Source organism: Panicum virgatum, chromosome 1N (genome assembly GCF_016808335.1).
Source record: "Panicum virgatum strain AP13 chromosome 1N, P.virgatum_v5, whole genome shotgun sequence".
In the NCBI taxonomy this organism is placed as follows: Eukaryota; Viridiplantae; Streptophyta; class Magnoliopsida; order Poales; family Poaceae; genus Panicum; species Panicum virgatum.
The window spans coordinates 4118569-4138709 of record NC_053145.1 but is presented as its reverse complement, the minus strand read 5'-3'; the positions used below and the strand labels follow the sequence as shown (position 1 = coordinate 4138709).

Genomic DNA, 20141 nt, shown 5'->3' with positions numbered 1-20141 from the left:
GTCATACAAGACCTGATATAACATGTGTCGTGAGTATAGTAAGCAGATACATGCATGACCCAAGGAGTGATCACATGGATGCCGTCTATAGAATCTTGAGATACTTAAAGAAGAATCCAGACAAAGGTTTCCTGTTCAAGAAAAAAATGGACATCTGAATGTTGAAAGTTATTATGATGCAGACTGGGCGAGTTGTCCTGATGATAAAAGATCAACTTCAGGCTATTGTGTATTTGTTGGTGGCAACTTGGTGATCTGGAGAAGCAAGAAACAACCTATGGTATCACGCTCTACTGCAAAAGCTAAGTATAGGGCTATGTCCCGGTCTGAGTGAACTATTGTGGGTAAAATTTTTTCTAAGTGAGCTAAAACTTCAAGAGGCCAGTTCTATGAAGCTTTGGTGTGATAACAAATCAGCCATAACATTGCCGACAACCCAGTTCAACATGATTGGACCAAGCATTGTGGAGATCGACCGCTTCTTTATTAGAGAAAGGATTGATAATGAAATTTAAGTCTAGGGTTTGTAACTTTTGAGGGACAAATTGCTGACTGTCTAACAAAAGGGTTGAGTGTTAAAAGGTATGTGTCTTCATGTGACAAGATGGGCATGATAAATATATACGGCCCATCTTGAGGGGTGAGTGTTAGTGTGCATACTTATTATAGATATACATCCAGGGTTAAAATGTAAATGAATGGGAACATAAGTAAAGACGGCACCAGGAGAGGAAAAATCCTCCTGAGTAAATTTGCCCCAAATCTTCTACACATGTCGAGTTCGTTCAAAAGAAAAAGTATATACATGTCGCTGAATGATGACGCCAATAAAAAGCCAGTAGGGAGAAAAAGATTGCAGACCCTGCAAAAACATCATCCACGCTCAAGAAGTCAAGAGTCAAGATGAAAAAGGAGAAACAAGCAAACGCATCAGGCCGAAGACGACGTCGTCACAAGTGACACTTTGTATAATCATCCGGCTTACTAGCAATGCATATCTGCATAGCACAATTGTTGCTCAAAATTCTACGCCTTCCACAACATTGTCTACGCTGTGCATTTGTCAATGAGTTGCAGTATGATCTTGCCGTGCGATCACATTTGCACGTTCACAAAAAGTGGCGAACCCAGATAGTGAGGAATGGAGGTCACCCTTCCATGTAAATTCTCATCTGAAAATCTTCGCGTATCTCTGGAGTCATACATAGATTTTGTTTCGTCACTCTTGGATCATGGCAAATGTCTGGTAGACTGACCCTGGTAGAAAGATATGTAGAACAGAGGGCGCCTATCAAGCTTTACACAAATGTCAAATGTGACTTGTCATAGTCTCACAAGTCAGCTACTTTGATCACCCCATGTGCAAAGTGCAAACATCACCTGGTTAAGTGAGCCAGAAGGTAAGCAATGTTGGTGACAAAATTTGGTCCAGCAGTCAATTGGCGGTGGTCGATTGGAGGCATCATATCTCTTGGAGACGTGGAACAGATTGTGAACTGTCCACACTACAGCAAGCACAGAGCAGAAGCTGTTGGAATATAAGTGAATTGCCCACCTCTCCCCGTCAACTTAAGCTTTTGGGTTGAACTGGTATGTGCATGCAACTCAATAGAAGCATTGAGGCCTCTAATGTGGCAAGTTTCTTTTGGCATGATACTTTGATGGTTTGCAACACACTGAAACAGACCAGAAAAATGCAGATTTAGTCATGCGATCAACCTGACTACTCACCAGTTGTAACCCTACAAGTGAGATCAATACAGTGGCAGGAAATCAGCTTACCAGGTCAAGAAGATAACATTGCCAGTTCGACACCTTATCCAAGTTCACCAATTACAGTGGCCATCGCCTGGAAAGTAAAGGGCTTCACCTGGAAAGGTATTTCGACGTGGCATGAGTCTATCATTATAGAGCTATAATCACACCCCTAGTAGCAATCCATATTAATAAAATCAATTGACAGTGAATATTGATCAGTGACAACATTTCAAATAAACTTTAGTAGGTGCAGACTTTCTGTGCAGCAAGCATTCAGACATCCAGTGGAAAAAAAACTACCATTTATCAAAGCGATTGATTAAAATGAAACCACTGCATAATGCAAATAAGAATTAAGCAACATCATTGTGAAGACACATGAAAATAAGCTTGTTTAATCAGAAACAGAATGCCCCCTTTTTCCAGTCCAACAGACATACACCAGCAAGTTATTATAATATAGTTTTATTTTTCCTATATAAATACATGAAAGAAAAAAAAGGCAATTTCAACATGATTCTAATATCATTTTATTTTTTTTCCTAGGGTGACTACCAACCTAACAAGCTCCATATAAACGATTGAACTTTTAGTAGATTAGAAGATTAGATTAATGAACAAAACACAAAGAGGCAGCTCGAGTGAATTGTCAGTGTGAAACTCCAGGATAGTAGTTAGCAGTATTTCTATTAGCTCAACAGTGCTGTGGTAAGCAAACCACATTGTTTGGTGTCAACAACAAAGCATGCATCTCCCCAGCCAGCTCATCTCACAATCAGTGATGTGAACAGCTAAAAAAAGCAGTGATGTGACAGTTAAGCAATGAGCACCCTGTGCCGTCCTAGATCAATTACTACTGATCTGACAGTGGTCTTTATCATGTGGCCAGTTTAAGCTCCAGTTTTCCACGCTAAAAAATTAGTATATATGACTTGCAGTATACTTTAAGTGCTGAGATTGGTCGACTTCTCATATTTCACGTTTCCCTACTTGCTCCTTACCATTCTTTCCCTACATAAATTCAGCCACCTTCCCGAACAGGGTCTTTACAAATACAATTCCTACTTAGACCAGAATTCATGAAAAGAAAAAACATAAGAAGAGCGCCTCATTTTTCATGCAAAAGCAAGGTTAGTAGGCTGGCCATGCCTTTCTTTGGTCTTCCCCTTCTGCTGCTACTCACCATGTCTTCTCCTGCAACTTCATGCAATGAGAAGGAGAAGAGCTCCCTGATACAGTTTATTGCTGGGCTATCTCATGATGGTGGTGTTGCCATGTCCTGGTGGAACAGCACAGACTGCTGCAAGTGGGAAGGCATCACTTGCAATGGACGTGGAGCAGTTATGGAGGTGTCTCTAGCCTATAGAAGCCTAGAAGGAAGCATCTCACCGTCCCTTGGCAAGCTGACCAGCTTGTTGCGCCTCAACCTCTCATACAACTCGCTCTCGGGTAACCTGCCACCAGAACTAATCTCATCTGGCAGCATCACGGTACTTGATTTGAGCTTCAACCGCCTCAGCGGGACCCTGCAAGAGTCTCATCTGTCAATCACTGAGCAGCCATTGCAAGCACTCAACATCTCAAGCAGCTTGTTTACAGGAGAATTTCCATCTACAATGCGGGAGAAAACAATAAAATTGATTGCCATCAATGCGAGCAACAATAGTTTCCAAGGATGGATACCATCTTCTTTCTGCATCAGTTCAACATCTGTTGCAGTGCTTGACCTTTCATTCAACCAATTCAGTGGCAGCATCCCTGCTGGTATGGGTAAATGCTCTGCACTTAGAGTGCTCAAGGCTGGGCACAACCACCTCAGTGGGCTTCTCCCAGATGAGCTCTTCAACGCTACATCGTTAGAGTACCTCTCTTTCCCAAACAACGGTTTGCAGGGATTACTTGATGGTGCACAAATAATGAAGCTCAGAAATCTGGTTAACCTTGGACCTTGGAGGCAATAGGCTAAATGGCAAGATTCCGGAATCTATAGGCCAGCTCAAGAGACTGGAGGGGCTCCATTTGAACAACAACAACATGTTTGGGGAGCTGCCGTCAGCTCTGAGCAATTGCACAAATATCATAACAATTGACCTCAAGGGTAACAATTTCAGCGGAGAGCTTCACAAAGTCAACTTCTTCAACCAGCTCAATCTAAAAGCATTAGATCTTCTGTACAACAATTTCACTGGCACAATTCCAGAAAGCATCTACTCATGCAGCAACCTGATAGCATTGCGGCTATCTAGCAACAACTTGCATGGGCAACTGTCACCAAGAATAAGAAATTTGAAAGCTCTTGTTTTCCTGTCACTTGGTGCCAACAATTTTACAAATATCACAAATACACTTCAGATCCTCAAGAACTGTAGAAATCTCACATCCCTACTTATTGGATCCAGCTACAAGGGTGAGGCCATGCCAGAAGATGAAACAATTGATGGTTTTCAGAATCTTCGAGTTCTTTACATAACTGACTGCTCATTGTCCGGTAAAATACCTCTCTGGCTGTCAAAGCTCAAAAATCTGGAGATGTTATTTTTTAACAGGAATCGGCTCAGTGGACCAATACCAGCCTGGATCAAAAACTTAACTTCACTTTTCCTTCTCGACCTAGCATCTAATAACCTTACAGGGGAGTTACCAACAGCCTTAATGGAAATGCCAATGCTAATAACACAAAAGACTGCAAGCCATTTGGATCCAAGGGTGTTTGAGCTACCTCTTTATTTAGCTCACTCATTTCAATACCGGATAGCCACTACTTTCAAGAAAACACTGGATCTTGGTCATAATAACTTAACCGGTGTGATTCCCCAGGAGATTGTTCAGTTGAAATCGCTTGAGAAGCTCAATTTGAGCTTCAATGGTTTGTCAGGAGAGATTCCACAGCAACTCAGCAAGCTCACAAATCTGGAAGCTTTAGACTTGTCTAGCAACCATCTCACAGGTGCAATCCCATCAGCGCTGAACAACCTGCACTTCCTCTCTGAATTCAATGTTTCTCATAATGACCTGGAAGGGCCTATTACAAATGGAGGCCAGCTTAGTACATTTCCAAGTTCTAGCTTTGATGGGAACCCGAAGTTGTGTGGGATTATGATTTTCAAACTCTGTGGCTTGGCTGAAGCACCTCCAGTCTCTGTTACCTCCACAGAACAAATGGTCAAAAGGGTCACCTTTGTGATTGCTTTTGGAGCTTTCTTTGGTATAGGAGTGCTATATGATCAAACAGTGTTGTCAAGGTATTTTGGTTAGTCCCAGTTTACATGTGAGAATTGAGATTGTGAAGAATTGATGATTTTAGTTCTAATTGTCTCCTACTCAGGTTCCACAATATTGAGTTGCATGTCGATTATGGACTAGCTTTCTATAGGTGTGAAGCATATTTAATTATCTTTTTCATGTCTACTACAAAAAATAAGTAACTGGAGGGGATTTCTGGTCAGGTCTCAGGACTGAGGAGGTGAGGAATAAGCCATTTGGTGCAAATGCAAAAGAATGCAACCATGTAAGCTGAGAATCGAAGAAGTCTAAATTTGTCAAGAAAATAAGAGACAGCGCCTATTAGATTTATGTGTACCTATAGTTTCATCATTCAATGAACTCAAAACACTTGCTCAGGCTGGAATACTTGTTTAAACAAGTGTTTGGGCTGAAGATAAAGGTTCATATAGTAGCGAAATAATCTTTGAAGATGATTCCTCAGAAAAAAAATGTAAGGAAATATTTACCTGTATCTCTTCAACCCAGAAAACAACTGTGGACAAAATAGTAATGGTGCAGATACAACACAAGTAACTAATTATATTCTCTTCTCCTTTCCTGCTGTTTCTCTTAAAAGAAAAATCATATGTATTTTTTTTCTCATGATGCTTAGGAGAGATGGATATCTGGTGCAAAGTGTGCACATATTATACACACGAATGGATTGTTTGCTATTAGCGAATGAAACATGACAGCGTGACAATAAACTAATTAATGAGGAGCACCTAATGCGCTAGGAAATTGCAGAAAGAAATGGGCATGATCCAACAAGCAGGAAACAAAGAACAGAACATGAGGACAAGGGGTACAACTGACCTGTCGTGTAATGCTCAGATCAGCTGGTTAAACGTGTCTTGGGAGCCTGGAGGTCAACAAGCTGTTTGTGCTTCGACTGGCAACTTGCATGTTAATTAATTGATAATGATCAGAATCTGCTACTAAACTCAATAGCCATTCACCCATGCAGGTCCGTTGCCAGCCATAATGCAGACATGACAGCCTCCTACTCAAGCTCAACCAGCGATGCCTTTTGGGGTCTAGTGGCTTCTGTTGCAGGGCACCATGATCACACATGCGAATGATTCTTGCTGTCTGCTGGTTCGCCTGAGAGGTTGCTTCAACCTCTTTGCCTATATAAAGATGGAAGCCAGAGCTGGGAAGACACCATTGAACGTCTCTTCCATCTTCAGTGAAAACAGGCTTCATAACTTCCTCTTCCATTCAAACAATGGCCTGCCACCTGAGATCCGCCAGTGTGCCCTCAAGCCCTCGCTCCAACGGAACCAATGTCGAGGAACACATCCAGACCCTGAAGGCAGCTGTCTCTTCTCCCTCTGCCACCATTGAAACCATAGTTGATGGTCTATCCAAGCTCGGGAACATCTACAGCTGCATCGATGAGCTCATATGCTTTCCCAGCAGCCAGCGTCAACAGAGGAAGGCAGTGGAGGAGGAGCTTGAGCGATCTCTCGTCTTGCTTGACCTCTGCAGTGCCGTGCAAGAAAGCTCCGCAGAGCTCGGGACAAGCGTCCAAGAGATGCAACTGGGTCTCAAGAGAGGAAACCATAGTCACAAAGTTCCTGGGTCGACCGGGTCGAGGAACGGGGTCGAGGGTCGTCACTTTATAAAATTGTGGTACGAAGAGGGTATACCTCTATGGAACGATAAATTATTATGTGGAACGCGACCCTGATTCATCCGGGTCGATATCTTCGGGTCGATGCGTCTTTAAAAAGACAAAAACTATATATATGTACTGCTAATGAAGAAACTAATCTGCACAAGCATATAAGAAATGTATAAAAAGAGTACATTTAGACCATAGTACACGTACTCGGCTCATTATCTAACAAAAACCACACCAATCCACTGTCCTTAACCTTCTTATCCCAATTAAATCTGCTAGTAATGGGGCTGTGACCCCTCTCAAACCGGGACGCGATCCAACCTTGAATGGGACACTGACCCTCTTCGACCCCGACCCTCGAATCGGAACGGCGTTCCCGGGTTGTGGGACGAGGCATCGACCCCGAATCCTGTGACTATGAAGGAGACGATGTGACTGTTCAGGCCAAGGCTCAGTTTTATGCCCGTTTGGTCAAGAAGGTGCACAAGCAGCTCAAGAAGATCAACATCAAGGTTGTTCTTGACACTGATAGCTGCAGAGTGGTCAAGCTATTGTCTGAAGCAAGAGAGATTGCTATATCGATGCTGGAATCGACATTGTACCTCCTATCAAAGGAGATCCAGATGCCGAGTGCTAGCAAGTGGTCTCTTGTGTCTAAGGCATTCCAGAAGAAGAGAGTCGCGTGCGAGGAGGAGCAATTGCAGGTTTTGGAGTTGGGTATTGTTGATCTTGAGAGCGAACTCCAGATTGTCTTCAGGAGATTGTTCCAATGCAGAGTCTCGCTTCTCAACTCTCTTACCCTGTAGAATGATCATACACCAACTCAGATTCCCTGCGATTAGCATCCACCTTTTAGAGGATTGGCTGATCAACAAAACAATTTTGATGTATATATGAGACTAAGTGTACAGAAAAAATACTCAATGAAAGAGCAAAGTTTTGATACATTTCATTTTGTCAAAATTGTCTGATCTTTTAATTTTCTTGTCCAAACTTGACACGGAAGGCAGCTAAACTCTAACCTGAAATTGGGAGCTTCAGATTCGAAGAAAAAGTCCCTTTAATTCTTTATTCTTGGTATTATAAAATAAATTAGTACTAGTTGTTTGATGAGATGGACACTGGTAACATTCACATGCAATGTGGCTCAACAACAGCCACAAGACCCTTGTGAAGTGGATCTTGCTATGCCTAACTGATGGCATGCCAGCTCTAGCCACGAGATATGAGCTCGCAATTGATAATTTATTTGCTCCAGAGTAAGCCACTATATATTCTGATTCTTGCTGCCAATACTTGGAACATGATGATGTGGTTAGGATGTTGCCACCGGTTAAGAAACTTGGGCAGCATGTGGTTCATCTTGAAATTGCAAACTTCAGATTCTAAATGCTGGAAGCACCAACAGGCAGGACAATGTGGCATGAAGAATCATGAGTGCTAAAGTCAAAATGTTCAACAGCAGGCAGCTCTTCTCACAATATTAATCTATCATTAAACTAGGCACTCATGCAAATGAATTTGCCACCAACTATTGAAACATCCCACGCTGATGCTCAACTATAGTCCGCGGTGCTTCTAAAGCGGGACAAGCAGTTCTGTCTCTTTGTCACTGCAGCACAGCACCTCATCGTCGAATAGATTCTTGCTGTCTACATGGTTACGATGCCATTCCTTCCTTCGTCTAGTTCTGTTAAATAGAGAGGCAAGCCATGGCTGGATGGACATCATTGCATTTTCCACCTCTAAATTCCTTTAATCAACAATATTTGTTGAATGCATTGCCAAGCATGTTATTATGCAGTGCTACTGATTTTCCAGTTTACTGAATACTTTGCAATAGCACAGACATCCATAGACTGCAACTGCATCATCTCACATGGCAAGCAGATGCGAACAAAATATGCAGAATGCACCCTAATCCAATTGTCTTCAGTTGCATCAAATCAATCAAAACGTCTAGCCTTTACCTCCTCAACTCACGGAGCAGTTAGCCGGCGGCCGGAGGGGGAGGGCGCGGCGGTGACTCGGGGCCACTCCCGATGTCCCGATCGAGGATGCAGGGTTGGGTGCGGACATGCGGTGCAGCAGCGGGGTGTCCACGGCGCGGCAGCAGGTCGCTGTTCTGGCAGTGATCCCGCCGCACGGCCCGTAGCGCAGGAACATTTTGCCCTTGCTCTCCATCGAGCGCCCCTACCGATGGAGAAATTGGCTACCTACCGATGTGAGAAGGGGTTGATGGATGAGTGGGCTGGGGAAAAGGATTAGGAAGCCCACAAGGAGGGCCAGGTGCTATCTTGGGGCACACCCCATGACCGGAACTGTGGCCTCATGTGGCGGCGGCAGCGTCCGGCGGACGGCGGCGGACGGGAACGCATGCCACGGGGGAGAGCAGAAACAAATGAGGACTAATCAGAAAAAAGAGGGTTTATGCCAAAATATCAGGGGGTTTTATGTAAAAACGCGGATCCAATTTGGAGGGTTTTGTGTAAAGTTTTGGATCACGATTAATACTCGCAATCCAAGTTAGGGTGTTCTGTGTAAATATTTAGGGGGTCACGTGTAAAATTAGCCGGAACCTGGGAAGAGGCAAGGGGGATGGGAGGACGACCGCGGCGGAGGCTCCGCGGGACGGCCGGGGCCGGCCGCCCTCAAAGTCGCCACGGCAGCTCGTTTCGCATCCGCAGCTAGGAGATGAGCAGACGAACTGGTGAGCCTCCGCTCTCCGCCTCCTACCATGGATGCGGTCGATTTGTTTCAGTGATGCCGTGATGGTCGATTTGTTTCAGTGTTAAATCCTCTCACTTGCGTAATCAGTCATTCAGTCTCTCACTGGAGACATATCCTGTGCAATCAAGCTTATGGTGCAATCACCGTACAATCCAACTAAAAAAAGTCTCAAAAAATTCTGAAAAAAATCTTGAATGTGCATCTCAACCTACTTCATCTATATATAAAATTTCAGGGTCAAATTCGTCCTCCTCTGGAAGTTAAAAAAAAAACAAATTTAGGTTGCATTTGAACTTATTCTTCAATTCAGAGCGAAACGTCCGTGGCATCCATGTCTCCGGAAGCGGAAGCGTCGACATCTCGATGAAATCTGCGGTCCGAGTTCCCTTCCGGTGGATCTGCTTCAAATTTCACAGCACAAGAAACAGATCAGTGCTCGAAGAAAGATTGAAGTAAGTTGAACTTGTAGGCGTAGCATCATTAGTTCCACATTCTGTAGACAGTGCGCTTGACATATTGCCTATGATTCTACCGTACTAGATTTCTGGTGCAAAATTATTTGAAGAGTGCTAGAAACTTGACATTTGTTTTATGCTTGTTTAAAAAATGTTTGGGCTGGAGATAAATTCACATAGCAGAGAAATATTCTGCATAAATAGATGATTCATTAGAAACTGAAATGTAACTTCAGGAAATATTTACTTTGTCACTTAACCCAAAAAAACCACAGTGAACAAAATAGTGAATTGTGCTGATACAATCATACAACACAAGCATCAAGTTCTCCTCTTTTCTATTGTTTTGCTTCCCTCTAAAAACTCATTTGTTTCTTCCCACAATGTTTAGGAGAGGGATATCTGTGGCCAAGCGTGCACATATTCTACACTTTGGATGGATTATTTGCTATTGGTACTTGCAACTTGACAGCGTGATAATAATATCTTTATTTGAGAGTTGCACCTAATGTGCTAGGAAATTGCAGAAACACGTGGGGATGATGGAACGAGCAGGCAATGAAGAAAAGAAACATGCAGACAACTGTACAAGGACTATCACTGATCCATTGTGTAATGCTGTGACCAGCTGGTTAAACATGTCTTCGGAGCCTGGAGATGAGGCAAAGTCAACATGCTCTTTGTTCTTCCAGCTGTTTGTTCATTCACCATGATCTGAATCTGATACTAAACTCATGGTCCTTCACCCGTGCAGTTCAGTTTGCCACCCACAATGCAGACATGACAGCCTCCTAATCAAGCTCATCCAACGATGCCTCTTGGGTTGAGTGGATTCTGTTGCAGGTCATCAGGATCGCACATGAGAATGATTCGTGCTGTCTGCTGGTTGGGCTGTGCAGTTGCTTCAACGTCTTTCCCTATATAAAGAGGAAAGCCAGAGCTGGGAAGACACCATTGCAGAAACTTCACTTCTCTTCCGTCCTCCAGAGAAAACAGGCTTCATAACTTTCCCTTCCATTCCAAACATGGCCTTCCACCTGAGATCCGCAAGTGTTCCCTCAAGCCCTCGCTCCAACGGAACCAATGTCGAGGAACACATCCAGAGCCTGAAGGCAGCTGTCTCTTCTCCCTCTGCCACCATCGAGACCATAGTTGATGGTCTGTCCAAGCTCGGGAACATCTACAGCTGCATCGATGAGCTCGTATGCTTTCCCAGCAGCCAGCGTCAACAGAGGAAGGCAGTGGAGGAGGAGCTTGAGCGCTCTCTCATCTTGCTTGACCTCTGCAATGCCATGCAAGAGAGCTTCGCAGAGCTCAGGACAAGCCTCCAACAGATGCAATTGGGTCTCAAGAGAGGAGACGATGTGGCTGTTCAGGCCAAGGCTCAGTCTTATGCCCGTTTGGTCAAGAAGGCATACAAGCAGCTCAAGAAGATCAACATCAAGGTTGTTCTTGACACTGATAGCTGCAGAGTGGTCAAGCTATTGTCTGAAGCAAGAGAGATTGCTCTATCGATGCTGGAATCGACATTGTACCTCCTATCAAAGGAGATCCTGATCCCGAGTGCAAGCAAGTGGTCTCTTGTGTCCAAGGCATTCCAGAAGAAGAGAGTTGCATGCTAGGAGGAGCAGTTGCAGGTCTTGGAGTTGGAGATTGTTGATCTTGAGAGCGAACTCCAGATTGTCTTCAGGAGACTGATCCAATGCAGGGTCTCGCTTCTCAACACTCTTAGTCTGTAGAAAGATCATACACCAACTCAGGTTCCCTGCGATTAGCATCCGCCTTTTAGAGGACTGGCTGATCATCAAAACAATTTTGATGTATATATGGGACAAATGTACAGAAAGATACTGAATGAAAGAGCAAAGTTTTGATCTATTTCATGTTGTCCAAATTGTCTGAACTTTGAATTTTCTTGTCCAAATTTGATACGGAAGACAGCTAAATTGCTAAACTATAACCTGAAACTGGGAGCTTCAGATAAAATTTGGTGTTGAATAAAAACATTTAACTTTTCATTTTCCGATTATAAAAGAAATGACTAGTTGTTTGCTGAGATGGACACGGTTAATAGTCACATGTGATGTGGCTCAACAATAGGTACAAGATCCTTGTGATGTGCATCTTGCACCGGTTAACAGATAGCATGCCAGCTCAATTTATAATTTTTTGGCCCTAGAGTAAGCTGATATTCTGATTCTTGCTGCCAATACTTGGAACATGGTGATCTGGTTTGGTTGGTTCCGACGGTTAAGAAACTTGGGCAGCATGTGGTTCATCTTGAAATTGCAAACTTCAGATTCTAAATGCTGGAAGCACCAGCTGGCAGGACAATGTGGCATGAAGAATCATGAATGCTGAAGTCAAATGTTCACCAGCAGGCAGCTCTTGCTGCCAATACGTGTAGCATGGTAATGTGATTCAGTTAAACCTAACACAGCATTAATTGGACGGCACATGAGTCATCTTGAGATTGCAAAGCTCAGATTCCAAATGTTGCAAGAGCAGCAGGCAGGTGGAACATGACCGAGATGCCATGGAGCTTTGGATCCTGCAGAGATGAAGCAAGTGTTTGCTGATAGTGGAAACTATTTTTATGAGGGCAATGTACAAAAAGTTTGTCAAACGAGAAACAAAAACAAAGGTTCACATTTCCTCTTGTACACATAATTTCTTATTCATGCAATTGCTTGAGTACAATAGACAACACACTTATGTCTGCAATACAGTTCCAAATTCATACATATATTATCAGAAAAAAAATTGTATTTGTTGCAGGGTAACAATATATTAAGTATAATAGTATCAAGTTTCTCTCTTTTCATAATCACACTATATATGTCTGCTGAACAACAAGCAAAAGATGCTTGCAGAGTGGATCCTGCTCTCCAAAAGCTACTAGCATGTATGCCAAGCTGCAGCCAATTGCTAACGTGCCAAGCTGCCTAGTTGATTCCTGTTGCCAACATGAGAAACAACCAGACACCACAAAACGCCACAGGTTGCCACGCTCACCGATTTCTAGATCCAGATCTCAACATGAAGAACAGACTCATCCAGACAAATCGCTGCTGATAATTGGGAGATGGAACTATGACAGCTTCAGAGATTCCTCTTGCTTTGGGTGAACATACAGAAAGCATCAACCTGCCGTGGACATCTGTGGCTATGTCGCAACAGCACAGCACACTTCATCAGTGGCAATATTCTTTTTGTCGGCCGGGTTGCAGTGCTACTGCTTCAGCTTCCTTGGTTATATATACTGGCAAATCGTAGCCTAGTTGATACCATTGCAGCTCAGCTTCTCACAGCCATTTCCAAAGAAACAAGAAAAAATACCGCAGCTCTAGTTTAAGCCATGGCTTCCATTCTTAGATCCACAAGTTTGCCTTCTAGCCTTCATTCTGCAGAAATCAACATCGAAGAACAGTTGCAGAGCCTCAAGGAAACCATTGCTTCTGCTACCACTGAAAAAGTGGTCGATGGTATCAGGAGGCTTGGAGGGTTGTACAACAGCATCGAGGAGATGATGTGCTCACCAAGTGGACAGGTTAGCCTTTGCCAGCCACAACAGAGGAAAGCAGTGGAGCAAGAGCTTGAGAAGTCCCTGATCTTTCTTGGCCTCTTCAACGCCATGCAAGAGAACTTTTCTGAGCTCAAGACAAGCATCCAGGAGATGCAGTTGGTCATCAAGAGAAGAGATGAGTCTGCTCTTGAATCCAAGATCCAGTCCTACATCTGCTTGGCTAAGAAGGTGCAAAAACAGTTGAAGAAGATCAGCAAGAAGCCTATTGCAGTTGACCAGGAAAGCTGCAGGGTGATCAAGCAGTTGGCTGAAGCTAGAGAGATTGGAATCTCCATGCTTGAATCCTTGCCGCATCTCTTGTTGAACCAAATTGCAATGCCATGCTCTAGCAAATGGTCCCTTCTCTCCAGGACTACCCACAAAAGAAGACTAACATGCGAGGAGGAGGCGAGGAGCAATTGCAGGCGATGGAGTCGGTCATTGTTGATCTTGAGATTGGAATTGAGACTTTGTTCAGGAAATTGATCCAGAGCAGAGTTCTAGTCCTCAACACTCTCAGTTTGTAGATAGATTATGCACGAACCCCGATCCAATGTGATTAGCATCCGCCTTTTAAAGGATCTGCCGATCATCATACAATTTTGTAGTGTACCAGTAAATGAGCAACTGTACTTGTTGGTCCAGTGATAAAGCCCCCCCTCTCCCCCACTCTAACACCTGGGTTTTATGGTCAGGTTGGTTAGGTGGGGCGCTCTAACTTGGTACCAGAGCCGAGGTCCTGGGTTCGATCCCTCCCGGCCACGCATTTCCGCTGCGCGATTTCCCTGGCTGCGTTTGCTGAGACCGAAGTGCTGAGACCGGACAGGTGGCACAGCCCCGCGGCTCGCCCGGCTCGCACGCAGTAGGGGGAATGTTGGACTGAGGATAAAAGCCCCCACCCCTCCCACTATAACACCTGGGTTTTATGGTCGGGTTGGCTAGGTGGGGCGCTCTAACATAGTACCAGAGCCGAGGTCCCGGGTTCGAACCCACCCGGCCACGCATTTCCGCTGCGCGATTTCCCCTGCGCCTCTCGTGTGCTGAGACCTGCTGCGGGCTACGCCGGGCACTAGAACCTGCTGCGGGCTACGCCGGGCTCGCACGCCGTAGGGGGAATGATGGACTATGGATAAAAGCCACCACCCCTCCCACTATAACACCTGGGTTTTATGGTCGAGTTGGCTAGGTGGGGCGCTCTAACAGTACTAAAAAGAAAGTCACAGTTTTTGGTCTATTTCCTACTGTCAACTTCACTATTTATGAATTTGCATCCCGTTGTTATGCTGCAAAGTTTTGGAAGTTCACGTGTCTTTGTTTTTTACCAAGAATACCCAGAAGATGTTCATCATTATTGATGCTTGAAGGAGCAGTTCATTATTCAAGTTAATGTTTGAAATGCTTTACAATTAGATGGGCATGTTCTGCAGATGCCATGTGTTGCCCCAGCAACAAGCAAAGAATCCTCGTGCAGTGGATCTTGCTGCGCAAATCTAGAACAAGTCAGCTCCAAAACACGAGGTTGAGCGTGTAAGAAGCATGAATTGCGCTTAATAAGGCATCTACTCTTGCAAAGCAGCTCGATGACACGCTTGTCACCGACAATAATTGGTTGGCAATCCACTAAAATAATCTGTAAAGTACGCAATCAAGTCAGGATCTACCAGTAGAGTGAACTAACCTGTTGATTCTTGCCGCCAGTAGCTGGAACATGACAATGTGATAGCTCATTGCTACGATAAATCCTGCACTAAAAAATTGGATAACACATGATATATGAAGGAAACAGATTCCATGTGCTGGGAAATTCAAATGGCAGAACTCTATTTGCCCACCATCAACATGATGCTGTCACACACGCTTTTTCGGTATAAATAGGCCTCCTCTGAAGGCCAGACACTTTCAACCCAACATCTGCTACCCTAGCTTCTAATCTCCTAAACTACAACACAGCTAAAGCCTCCATCAAAATTCAAAAGTCATGGCTTACCACCATAGATCAATCAGTCTTCCTTCTAGTCCTGCCTCCAAAGTTGAGGAGCAGCTGCAAATCCTAGAGGCATGCACCTCCTCATCCTCGACAACCATCGAGACAACCTGCGATGGTCTGAGGAAGCTTGGAGACATCTACAGTTGCATTGAGGAGGTTATTTGCCTCCCTAGCAACCAAGTTTGCTCCTCCCAGCAAAGGAAATTGCTGGATGGAGAGATGGAATGCTCTCTTCAGCTGTTGGATCTCTGCAATGCCATGCAAGAGAACTTTGCCGAGTTGAAGGCCATTGTCCAAGATCTGCAAGTGTCTCTCAGAAAAGGAGATGATGCAGCAGTTCAGGCCAAGATCCAGTCTTACTTCCGCTTGGTTAAGAAGGCGAAGAAACATTTCAAGAAGGCTGCAAAGAAGGTTTCCTCTGACAATGAGGACTGCAGGATCCTGAGGCTGTTGCGCGAGGCTAGAGAGATTACTACCTCTCTTCTGGAGTCAACAGTGCAGCTCTTGGCCAAGCAAATCGCAATGCCCAGATCATCTATTGTATTGAAGGCATTACAGAAGAGAACTTCAGTTGTTTGCAAGGAGGAGCAGTTGCAGGTGTTAGAGTGCAACATCAAGGATCTTGAGGATGGAGCAGGACTTCTGTTCAGGAGATTAATCCAGAGCAGGGTTACACTCCTGAACATTCTCAGTTCATAGATATCCTCAAGATATGCCGCTTTTGACACCTGCGATTGGCATCCGTCTTTTAAAGGATACATCAATCGTTATGTACTTCATTTGTATAGGACAAGTGTACATAAATAGCTCAATGAAAAATCAAAGTTTTGGTTCACTTCATGTTGTTAATGTACTGACTACTGAAACCCATTTGTACACATGACACATATGCCTGTCTTATCTACGTGGACCAATCATACGAATACAGTGCACCTACTGTATTCCTAAAGCACAGATGCTGGGCAGCAACAACCTTGCAGGTGCAATAACACCACAGATCGTTGAGTTGAAAGCGGTTACTGTGCTTAATTTGAGCTCCAACAAATTACATGGAGCAGATCCACAATCCATATGCTGTTTCTGCATTCAATGTATTCATGGATGACGTACGGCTGTTCCAACTCAAGGCCTGTTTGATACATTTGAAAAATTGTAGCTACAGTGGTAATCCGAAGCTATGCGGCTCTATGCTTACCCAACATGTAATTCCACCGGAGCACCTTGGGTTTCTATTATCTCAAGGGCAAATCTTGGAGGAGGTTCCATTTGTGATTGCCTTTGGTGCAATATTTGTTGTAGGGATTAATATTCCTATATCTAATTATCTGTATGATCAGATAGCCTCATCGAAGTATTAGTAATTTTGCTAGTCAGAGACTTTGATCACATTCTGCCGATATTCAGGTTCAGCAACACATCCACTGAACAGGCTCATCTGCTTCTGTCTGATCCAGTCGTGGTTCGTGGAGATCTAGTGATATCTGAGTTTTTGAAATAAATGTGTTAAAAACGTTGAACACTGTAAAAATTCTGTGTGAACTTAATTTTATCATCTTAACAATAATACTATACAGTTCTACCACGCCGAATGATATTACTAAGGCAAGTTTTGTTTGGTGTACAGTTTTTATTAGAAAGGTAATTAGATAGTTGGGTGGCTAAACATAGTGAGACCATGGGCTACCAGCCTACTACCACATTAATCAAACTGAGCTCACAAGTCATAAGAGTTTGTCATTACCTAAAGATTCAACCAATAAGGACGCTAGTTCAGCCTGCAGGATGTACCAAAGTATGTAGATGAATTAGATACTGAAGCAGCTCTAGATCATTGAGATAGAGATAAGAGTCTGTACTGTAAAAGTGTGAGTAAACTAATCTTTTCATATTGATTTAATGCTTGCACTGTATACTGATTCTTTTGAATGCAGAAAAGGAATTTTCAAATACATGGAGAAATGGAGTTGTCCAAAACCTGCAGGCATACTTTTAAACAGTAGCTAAATTCTAAGGGGCCTTCATCGAGGACTGCTAACTGAACAAGTGACACTAATGAGTCAGATGCTACTGCTACACTGAGAGTAAAAAATATAAAAAAAATGCAACCTGTTCTACTCTAACACTAACGTGAGACTCAACTCAAACACAGAAAAGTTGCAATATTCAAATTTGAGAGGAACCTTTGCACTGACCGTATAGATCTCGCAATCCACCCGTTTTCTCTGCATTCAAAAATGCTAAACGGCCAATCCTATCGGAGCATAAGGAGATTAAAGAGTGGCCGCTTGCTGCTGAGATAATCCAATGCCAAATACAGAATTTGGCTAGAGTGTTGTGCTATTTACCTGCAACTCGAAATCACGGGTCCCGAGCTGCCGCTGCGACTCCCAGCCGCCGCCTCTTGAAGCGGCGTACGGCAGCGCGCGCGCGCGACAAGATGCCGGATCGCGCGAGCGACGCACAGGGTACTGGGACTGCACACAACAGGTGAGAGGCAATGCTGCCCCCCCCCCCCCCCCCCCGCCGCCACCTCCATGGCCTCCGCGCCGGCGCGACTGCCGCGGGAGGAGGAACCGGAGGGAGGAGGGCACCAGAGAACTCCAGGTTGTCGTTTGCTTGGATCACTTCTCCACCCAGCTCCAAATCTCAACCGTCTGAAGCCCCATCGGACGGTCACCAATATAAGCGCATTCTGGCCGGCACATCCCGGTGGTTATTCCATTTTACCGACCGCTCCCGCGAAGGTGTTGCTTCGGCGAATATGCTGGGAAAAGAAGGGTGCCTTTGGCAAAAATGTCCGCACCACCCGCCTTCAACCGGCCGCCGCCGGCGGCGTACGGCGGCAGTTAACCTGCTCTCCGATACCTGATGGCTGATTAATTTGGCAGGATCTCGCTTGTTCTTTCAACCTTTCAGTTGGTTGAAGGAGCCCGTCAGCTTTGGTCTGACAGTGACAGATTGCTAGAGGATCTCACACGATTGATCTGTCGAGGTCAGAAGAATGTTGGCGTTACTGAATACTGATGACGGCAACTGGCTTTGTCATCGTGTACCATGATGTTGGTGCTTCTCGTGCTTGCGTCTGTTCTCCAGTTTCAGATGCCTCCTTTTTACGTTGTGAGTTGCGACTGGGCAGGTCAGTTGTTAATTTTGGATTGCAAATCTTCTGTCAAAAAAAAAAGAGTTTAGGATTGCAAATACAGCAGATGCGAAGGATTCTGGAATGTCATGTGGAGAGCCGGCAGGTTCTGAAAGCTGAAACTGCATCCTGCTGTTGTGGCACTCAAAGCTGAAACGAGCGAGCGAATCCAACAGTCTAAAATTTAAGAGAGCACAGATGCTGACCCAAAGAAACCTCTCCATCTCAATGCAGTTCATGAGAGAATGAGAGAATGCCAGGCTGGTCAAGTCCAGCGCCCAGCCTTCCTGGTCAGACTGTCCGCACTCGTCGTACTCTAAATTGATCCTCTAAAAGAAATATTTTATTCTAGTAATCGATATTCTCTCCTCTACATTCAGTTTTTCTGCACTCATTCATACTCTATTTTTTACTCTATAACAACTACCGAACCCACGTGTCAGTTTTTTATTTTACCTCACCCGACCGCCCTCCCTCCCACCACTCTCTCCCCCCCCCCCCGCCCTTCTCCCCTGCTCCCCCGCCGGCGCGGCGGCCGGCGGCCCTCTCCTCCCTCCTCCCTGACTCGCCGCTGCCGCTCGACTCCTCCCTCTGCGTGCCGGCCAGCCTCGAGCTCGTCGGCGCGGAGCTCAGCCGGTCTCGAGCGGATCCGTGTGCGGCAGAGCCCTGGCGACCTCCCACCTCTCGAGCCGCTCGGAGCCATGGCAGTCGGATCCGGCTGACACCTCTCTCGGCCGGCGCAGGGGACAAGCAAGGGCCTGGACCATCCGGCGGGGGAAGAGCTAGGGCCGCGGGGCACGGGGACGGCGGGGAGGAACCGAGCCGGCCACGCCCCTCTGACCGCCGCTAGATCCGGCCGGCTCGCGAGCGGGCGTCACCGCGCCACCAGCCCCGCAGGCTGCCACCGTGCCGGCCCAGTAGACCTCAGGCGGGGCCACATCCGGCAGCGGTGGCCGTCTCTACCTTCCGGCCGGCTTCGACCACGGGTGCGAGGCAGGGGCGGGAGTGTGCGGCGGACCCAGGGCAGCGGCGCGCCTCCGAGGTAGAGCAGGGGCCCTACACACGCCTCCTCCTCTCGGCGGCCATGGGCGGCGCGGCCCTCCCCTGCTTCCTCGGATGGCCGTGTGATGGCCATGGCGGCCTCGAGCTCCGCCCCTCCACGCTCCTTCTCCCTCTCCTCTCTGCTCACCAGGCGGCGGCGCGCGGCGAGGGCGAGGTATGCGGAGCTGCAGCGGCTCCTCGCGGTGGCGGCGGGTCTGTGCGGCGGACCTCGCTCCACGGCGTGGGTCTGCGTGGCGGGGCGGGTTTTGCAGCGGCACAGCACTGCTCTGCGGCCGGAGCGCTGCCCTGCGGCGTACGGCACGGCGGGCGTCGGCGGCGGCCCAGAGCAACGGTGGCGGCGTCCAGCGGCGGGCGGTGGTGGTGTCCAGCCATAGGGGAGCAACGATCAGAGCGGCCCCCACGCCGCGTCGCCGCATAGCGGACGACCGCTACCGCACTTGATTTGGCATTCGGGAGCCCGTCCGCTGCGATGCCGTTCTGGATGGAGTGTCCCGCTACAGCAAAAAAAAACGCCATAGGCGTAGGCTATATGTTTTAGCATTTGTTTTCTGCTG

At 45.9% G+C, this 20141-nt stretch overlaps 2 protein-coding genes, 1 long non-coding RNA gene and 3 pseudogenes across 5 annotated transcripts; 5 read left to right on the top strand and 1 right to left on the bottom strand.

Annotated features, from left to right (window-relative positions):
• Positions 1–715: 715 nt before the first annotated feature.
• Positions 716–9069, bottom strand: LOC120654692. 2 transcript variants are annotated; one of them, XR_005667153.1, is made up of 3 exons: positions 8620–9069; positions 1783–1870; positions 716–1676 (listed from the first exon to the last, which is right to left on the bottom strand). It is a non-coding gene; the product is annotated as an uncharacterized LOC120654692 (long non-coding RNA). The 2 variants fall into 2 exon arrangements; XR_005667152.1 differs by lacking the exon at positions 8620–9069 and adding an exon at positions 5839–6192.
• On the top strand, positions 2632–4539 carry LOC120654683 (annotated as a pseudogene).
• On the top strand, positions 6213–7562 carry LOC120654687. Its single transcript, XM_039932297.1, has 2 exons — positions 6213–6581; positions 7073–7562. The coding sequence occupies exons 1-2, from the start codon at positions 6251–6253 to the stop codon at positions 7453–7455; spliced, it is 714 nt and encodes a 237-aa protein (XP_039788231.1). The 5' UTR covers positions 6213–6250; the 3' UTR covers positions 7456–7562.
• A 133-nt stretch (positions 9070–9202) lies between the features above and the next one.
• Positions 9203–11712, top strand: LOC120654688. 2 transcript variants are annotated; one of them, XM_039932298.1, is made up of 4 exons: positions 9203–9359; positions 9690–9831; positions 10226–10288; positions 10362–11712. In XM_039932298.1, exon 4 carries the CDS (start codon positions 10860–10862, stop codon positions 11454–11456), a length of 597 nt encoding a protein of 198 aa, XP_039788232.1. In that variant the 5' UTR covers positions 9203–9359; positions 9690–9831; positions 10226–10288; positions 10362–10859; the 3' UTR covers positions 11457–11712. The 2 variants fall into 2 exon arrangements, with proteins under 2 accessions (XP_039788232.1, XP_039788233.1); XM_039932299.1 differs by lacking the exon at positions 10226–10288.
• Positions 11713–12920: 1208 nt separating this feature from the next.
• Positions 12921–14026, top strand: LOC120654685 (annotated as a pseudogene).
• A 1290-nt stretch (positions 14027–15316) lies between these two features.
• On the top strand, positions 15317–16226 carry LOC120654686 (annotated as a pseudogene).
• The last annotated feature ends 3915 nt before the right edge of the window (positions 16227–20141 follow it).